Source organism: Cryptosporidium ubiquitum (assembly GCF_001865345.1).
Source record: "Cryptosporidium ubiquitum isolate 39726 chromosome Unknown contig_11, whole genome shotgun sequence".
NCBI classification, from domain to species: Eukaryota; Apicomplexa; class Conoidasida; order Eucoccidiorida; family Cryptosporidiidae; genus Cryptosporidium; species Cryptosporidium ubiquitum.
Window position 1 is genome coordinate 352,446 of NW_021639812.1, and position 8,471 is coordinate 360,916.

Consider the following 8,471-nt stretch of genomic DNA (forward strand, 5'->3'; position numbering starts at 1 on the left):
AAAAGCTTTTTAGAGTTTCATATACTTTAACATGAATATATATAAGTTAAATGAATTCAATCCGCAAAAAAAAAGAATAATTTATCATTCTTTGTTTATATGCATGCGAACCACAAAAGAGTTGGCGCCCTCATGTGGTCAATATTTACGCATGAAACACAAAGTCAACGGTATACGAAGAATTTAAAGTTCTAGTTAATAAAATAAATAACCAAGTAATTTGAAAGTTATATTACATATGTTTGGGGCCTAATTATTAAATTTAATAAATAATTGAAGATGGTTTTCGGGGAGAAAGTTCATTTTGTAAAAATATTTGTGATTCTTTTTGCAATATTAATTAAAATAGGCGTGGTAAATACTGACGATAATTCTGGTTGTCCAATCGGATATGTTTCACAGGGGGATAAATGCAGATTGTGTGAATCTGGTACATTTTCAAATAGAGAAACTAACTCTTGTATGCCCTGCGGTGAAGGTAAATATTCATTTCCAGGGACTTATTCATCTTCTTTGTGCTTCAAATGTCCTATAGGATCTTATTCTGAAAATGAAGAATCTGCTAACTGTGAAACTTGTTTAGATTTTCAGGTTACTTCAGCTATCGGTTCAACTAAAAAAGATGACTGTTTTTGCATGCCTGGTTATAAGCCTACAAATCTCAGAGATGAAACATGCATTCAATGTGTTTCAACTGAATGGTGCTATAAAACAACTCCTACTTCCGGAGGGTTTTGGAACGTGGCATCTTACTGCTATAGTGTGGATTTGAGCAAATTTTCAAAAGAGTCAACAACTTATTTACTCTGTAAAGATATGTCCTTGATGAGTTCGAAAGTTGCAAATTTTTTGCTTCCATGTTTTGGAGGAGAGAGTCAATGTGAAAGCTTAATCAGGAATAGTGAGGCAATCGCAGATAGTAGTATTAATTCACTTGAGATAGCTAGATGCAAAGAAGGTAATGCTGGTATACTTTGCGATGATTGCGAAAAAGGATACACAAAAATTGATGGGGTTTCAAGTGAGATTTACTCGTGCAAAGAATGTAATTTATTGAATTTTGTCGCATTTCTCATAAGTAATTTATGTACTTTAGGTTTGATTGTTTACTCTGTTTGGGTATTGCGTTTGGAGCCAACTGCAAACGAAGAAGAAATGCCAATTGTTCAAATAACGATTATTAGAACAATTATACAACACATGCAATTACTGGGGCTACTTTTTAAGACTAACACAATACAGTTTGAGTACTTTCCATTTCTTTCAGTTGCCATTTCATATTTGGGTTCAAATTCTTCTTTTTTACCACTTTTTCAGTGTATAATATCAAAACTTGATATTCATCCAAGTGGGTCAGAAGCTTTAAAATTATATTCAATTATTATATGTACAACTCCATTTCTCCTCTTCATTTTTGCCATCATTGTTGCACCAATCTTAAAATATTTTCGGCAGAAAGAAGTTAGTGGCTTTTTACTGGGACGCCAGGAAATGGAAGGAGAATGCTTGCAATTTCAAAAATCATTTTTTTCTTGGTTCTTCAGTGTATTTATCGTATCATTCTTTTTTTATTTCTCAATAAATCTCAGAAACATTTATTCAATCCTCAGTTGTGTATCACTTAATATCGATATTCATAATCCATCTGACTCATTAATGGGTTCTTACTCTATGCCGGAGAACATCAATAAACAGCAGAGCGTTGATTTAACTCCTGGCTCATTATTAGTTGTTACTATTGCAAAAGATAATATTTGTTGGAGCCATGATCATTGGGTTGCAATATTTTTTTCTCTTATTAGCTTTACTTTTTGGCACATTCTAATACCTGTAATATACTCACTTTGCATTTATTTTGATACTAAAAATGATAAAATACAACGAAGAAGACTAGTTTATGGGTGGTGGACAAGTGGATATGAAAATACTCGTATGAATATATGGGAAATCTTTACTTACTTCGGTCAAATATTGTACCTAACTATAATATTTCTAATTGGAAATATTCATACATTTAATTACGTCGTTGCTTATTTTCCAGCTCCGGGTGGCTCAGATTATGAAGCTTTAATTCCAATTTATTCTCCAATTTTATCATCATTTTGTTGTATTGCAGTATCAATTTGTTTAGACAGTATTTATAGTTTTGTAAGGCCAAATGACCAAGATTTGTTACGCAAAAGCGTAAAAATTGACATATCTTCAATTGGAGTTGAAGATGAGCTAACAACAGAAGAACAAAAACAAAAACATAAAGTTGCTTATGGAGGAGGATTAAGTTCAAAGCAATCAAGTAAATTGAATTGGAATACATACATTTATATTATTCATAGAATGTCAAGTTTTTCAATCATTATTGCAATTTTTGCATCGCTATTACCAAGATTAAATGTAAACGTTGAAAACACTATTGAAGAACTTAGGGAAACATGGGTAGATTCTGTTAATCCAAATCATGTACCATTGGGTTATGATGATTTTGCTGTCAAGCTGATTTCCATTTTTTCGGTATTTATAAATTATGCTTTTGTTATTGTCACATTATTTTCAGTATTGGGAATCAAAATATATAGAAGGATTTTGTCAATGCTATCATCAAAAACAAAAATGGAGACACATATTCAATCAATGAGTGACTTTGTAAATAGTTCTGAATCAATTAACCATATAAATAAGGGAACTAAGGGCAATGGACGGATTTCTAATATTGAAAATGTATTTCAAACTTATCATGATATGAACAAGACCAGCCAAATAGGGGATCAAGATGGAGAGAGAGTGGACGACGAAGTTTCAATAGAACAACTCATTAGGATGCATTTAAGAACAGATTGCCTGAGTTTTTTATCAAATGAAGACCGAGTATCTGTTGTTGTTGCAATAAAAAGATGTGATAACCGTCAGGAAGGGTTGGCAATTTCATTAAGAGCAACATTAGATTCAAGATTTGGTGAAAGTGGAAAATATACAGTAATTGAAAATAATGTATTTATTTGTGAATCACTAAGGAGTTACGGGTTTTCAGATATTGGGATGGAGAAATTAATTGAAGATTTATTAGATATACATATTTCTATTACAAACAGAATAAAAAGTGTAAGTAGAAATTCATTAAAAATGGCATTGGATTTATGTATTATTAATTACCCAGAAGTAGCACAAAAGTTAGGCATGGAACAAATTGTCCCTGCAGAATTAAATTTGAATGATATGAATGAAAAGTCAAATATTGAAACAAATAATAATGTTGAGGCATTATATTCCTTACATTTGAGAAAATTACTTGCAAGGCTAAGCTTAAATGCATTAATCTTGGATATTAGTGATAACTTCTTTAAAATTCCAAGATCAATTCCCATATCATTAAGATTAAAGTTAAATAGAGGAACCGGTCTTTTGTTTTCTGAATCTAATTTGGAGGATACTGGGATGGAAAATATTAAATTAAACCATACTTTAATTAATGAGGAAATTACAGATAAAGGATATAAAGTACCGATACCTGGGTATATTGAAGAGGAATATAATGAACCTAGATCTCTTGACGTTGACTTAATGTTATCCATAAAGAAATTAACGGAAGGTGATCCAAGAACTGTTTTGGAAGAAACCAACTATCCATTAGCATTCGAAAAAGCGACAAGGAGCTCCGCTAGAAGTAATAAAATATTAGAGACTCTATTCTCACTAATAGAACCCGAATTCAGGTCTCAATTTGAAAGTTCATTGGAGCTTAATAAAGGATTAAAAGATGGTAACAGAGAATTAGATAGAAATCAGGATGAGGATATCGTACAATTATTATTAGGATTAAATCCAGATGAAAATATTGGCAGTGAAACAATTCTTACGTTACTTAAAGATTTAGAAACTGCCAGTAATATGAGTCTTCCTGATTATTTAGGAGATAAACCTCATTTCCCTGAATCAGAATTTTATTTTTATGATGAAAATAAAGATCATATAGCTTCCAAAAAAGTGGGATTATTTGTTAAAAATTCGAAGGATAGGAAACAAATTAAAAACGATTTAGATGATAATAACAAAATTACTGGATCAAAAAATAAAATGTCTTTAAAACTTAAAAATTCGATATATAACTTATTTCTACTTAGAGTGCTGGATTTAAAATCATGGTTAAGCCAATATAGAAAGCAATATATTGAAGAAACTAATAAAAAAATGGAAAACTTAAGGCAGTACAATTATTTGAATTTTGATAATAATTTTATTGTATCGCAAGAAAAAAATATAAAGAATGCTTCAAATACAAGTTCAAGTAGTGCAAATGATGATAATAATAATACCATTAATAACCTAAATACTAAATCTAATGAATTAGATACAACAAGCAAAGTTTCATCTTCAGAAAAAGTAAGCATTGAGTCAAAGGAGAATCTGAAAATGATGACAGATTTGATATCAAATTTAAATAGATATGCAAGCCCAAGTATGCTGTTTTATTATTTACAATTATGTAAAAGGCTAAGTTTAGGTACAGATTTGACAATGACTTCATTAATACCAGATAACTTATTATATAAGGGAGTAATAAGTAATGAAGAGGCAATAAGATTATACAGAGAGATTAATCCTAGTTTGAATTTTTATGATAACCCTCTTGGATTTGATGTTGCAACTATTCATGAGTTTTCAGCATTAAATACACCAAATCTGAATTTAAAAAGAGAGTTAGAATTGACAATAGAATCACAAAGAGAATTTAATATGATTTTTCCATCAGCGTTGCCATGCATACATTCAATATTTTGGATTCCTTTTGATATTTACGATGATGACAATTTATGGATAATTCAAAGTAGGGAAAGAGAACATATTTCTCAATTATTAGATATTTTATCAAAAGATCATCCACAAATCGTAGAATTGCCATATATAGATGAAGAAATAATGGATGAAAAGTTAGAATGTATAGAATTTGATAAAAATGACAAAGGTTTGATGAAACAAACATTAAATACATTGTTACCACAAGTTTCAAATAATGGAGGAATAGAAAATGGTTCTTGGTTATGGAGTGAATTACCAATAAGATTTGCAATAGATTTAAATGGCTTATCAATTAGAAAACTCTATTCATCTTCAAATTATCAAAAAAGTATTTATTTATCTGGAAATCCCTTGTCAGTTTTAGGACCACAATCGCCTCAATGGGCATATATGAGCCATAAATCAGATAGAATAAATTATTTAAATGGTGTTTGCACTTTGAATTATAGTATAAATAACAATACAGATTTTGATATAAATACTAATATTGGTGATCAAGCAATAATTGTTGCTCCAGGTATAGAAGTTAAGGGAACATCATTTACGATAGAAGTTTGGGTTAAATTACCCCCATTATTTGAAAAAATAATAGAAGAAGTAAAGGGAGAATCTGATTCAGAAGTAAAAAGTCAAAGAAGTAAATCAAAGTCAAGATCAAAAAGTAAAAGTAAAAGTAAGAGTAAAAGTAAAACAAAAATGGAGGGAAAAACGAGTTCTAGAACAAAAAATAAGAAAATAGATGTTTCATCTAATAGTAAGGATAAAGATCGCTCATCAAAAAATCTAAGTAAATTACAAAAGAAGCTTGCTGGTATTAAGGGAAACAAAGAAGATGATGAAGAAAGCGAATCAGCTAGTGTTGATGGAGCAAATTCAGATGCAAGTGGAGCTCAAGAAGAATCCGGCGATTTAAATAGTAATAATGTAAAGAAAAAGTTAGAATTGCCAACATTACAAGTTCTATGTAGTACAGATGCAATGGAAGGATTATTTACAGTACATCGACCAACAGGAACAATTGGTTTTTGGGATAGCAATGGCCGATTTTTAAAATGTGTTATTAAAAATAACCCCAAAGAAATAAATAAAAATGAAATGCAATTTAAAAATTCATCTTTTGTGACTTCTAATATTGCGACATTGCAAAGTATTTATTCACAATTGGGATTGATAAAAAAGAGCACCTATTGTAGAGAAACAAATCAAGATATTGAACAATTTATTGACTACAATGAAGATCCATGGATTCTTGATCCATGGGTATTAGTACATATTGTTTATAATATGGGGTCAATAAAATATTATGTTAATGGCAGATATATTGGTTCAATTAGAAAACCAAATGGTTTAAAGGGCGATATATCAATAATAGGCGGAGGATTAGAAAGTGGATCAGGATGGGGTTACTTTAGTCAGTTTAGAGTTTATGGAGTACACACAAGTAATGAACAAATAAAAAAGCGATATGAATCATATGTTTCTCTAAACTCTGATAATTCATTTATTACTAAAATTAATAAATTAACATCAACGACAATTAATTGGGCGTTAACATTATGGAGAAGTGGTGCTGTTGGATTTTTCATATGGAAATATAGTCAAATCAATCTAAAACAAAATGATATTACATACTTAATCGAATTAATAAATAGAAAAAATAATGTCTTAAGTAATGGTGATATAGTTAATGAATTAGAACAAGGCGATAATAATTCGAAAAATGGAATATTATTATTTGGTATAATTATTAGAATACTAAAAGGAGAAAGATCTTTTCCGTACTATTATGTATATGAACCATTACCTTACATAGAAAATGTTCGAGACGACACGAATGAACAAAATCAGTCATCTAATAAAATCAAATTGTCATCAATTAAATATAAAATGACATCTATAACATCACAGTTAGGATATAGAATTTCTGAAGATTACAAAAAAATTAAATTGGATAATGAACAAGTATATAGAATGAACCCATTATTATATCAGCCAAGCATAGTACCTGGCCCAGGAATGTCAGAATGTTTATTATTGGCATTTAACACAAAAAGTAATAATTCCGGATTATTGATAACACCACCAATTGAATTACAGAAAAAAGTTGTTAATAAAAATAAAAATAAAAATACAAAGAATTTAATTAATGATGATGATCAGAAAAGGAAAAATAATAATTTAACTAATGATAGTCTTGATCGGGAAAATAATGAAAAATTAGAAATTTCTGAATTATATAATGGCTGGACAATAACGATATGGTTTCATTATCCGTTGTTAACAAACTATTCGTATAAAATAAATAATTCTCCAAATAATAATGACGATATAGCCAATAATTCCAAGAGAAAATCTACATCAGACATTGATCATTATATAGTGTTAGTGACTGGTAAAAATGATTCGCATGTAATAATAAATGAAAAAATGGATGTTGGTGTATACAAAAATTTTTCTCATATAAGTAATAATAATGATAATGATAACAATAATAATACTAATAATAACAATAATAATAGTAATAATAATAATAACAATAATAATAATAATAATAATAACAGTAATAATAATAATAATAATAATAATAATAATAATAATAATAATAATAATAATAATAATAATATGAATAATAATAATATGAATAATAATAATAATAATAACAATAATAACAATAATAATAATAATAATATGAATATGAATATGAATATGAATATAAATGATCATAATAACAACTTCGGTAATAATAATAGTAATAATTATAATCATAAAAATATTAGTCATAATGCTAATATGAATATAAGTATTGGTATTGGTAATAATAATAGTAATAATTCGAATATGAATATTAATCTTAATAATATTCATAATACTAATAATTTTATGGACAAAGGTTTCTACTCATCTGGATTAAATTTAAATAAATCTGAATTGCCTATTGGCTGGCATATGTTATCAGTTGTAGGTAAACCACGAATGGAATACATAAAAACAGAAGATGGGAAAGAAAGAAATGTAATAGGTGGTGGAGGATTAGGGTTCACAGAAATTACAAAACCAATACAGAAAAATATTAATTTATTAACACAATATAGGTGGTGCCAGGAATTTTATATTGATGGACAAATTATGGGTATAAGTTCATATTGTACTCATGAAAGTGTTGTTATGATTGGAAATAGTTTATTTTTAGAGAATGCATTTGGAATGTTTACATGCCCGAGAATATTTAATCGTTCATTCTCACCAATGGAAATACACACTGACTTTTTGTCTTATAACTATTTAATAAAAGCATGTACTTGGAATCCAAGAGATGATATTTTATTACAGTTTGATTATAACGTAATTACTAAAGAATTTCGTGTACTAGAAAATCCAAGCAATAAATTAAGATATATTTATAATGTTAATTCAAATTATCAATTAAATAAGTATGACCAATTAAAAAATATAACAAGAGATAAACGAAAAAAAAAAAAAAAACAATCATTTGAAGGAAACATAGATATTGATGATCAATTATATTGGTTAGATGAAATGGAGTGCCAATCACCATTATTTAATTATATTGAAACATTTTTGGATAATAATTCATTTGATAATGAAAGTAAATATATATTGGCAATAAGTAATAGTATGATTAGTCAAGACGGAAATAATAATAATAATGATAATAATAA

General features: G+C 28.3%; 1 protein-coding gene across 1 annotated transcript in view; it reads left to right on the plus strand.

Moving 5' to 3' along the window:
* Nucleotides 1–279: 279 nt before the first annotated feature.
* cubi_00147 (uncharacterized protein) overlaps nt 280–8,471 on the plus strand; it is a gene marked incomplete at both ends in the record, with an annotated part of 9,253 nt that continues 1,061 nt past the window's right edge. Inside the window, 2 exons of the mRNA XM_029017161.1 lie at nt 280–478; nt 536–8,434. Of these exons, the coding sequence (XP_028875740.1) occupies nt 280–478; nt 536–8,434 (8,098 nt within the window). The remainder of the gene's footprint in view (nt 479–535; nt 8,435–8,471) is intronic.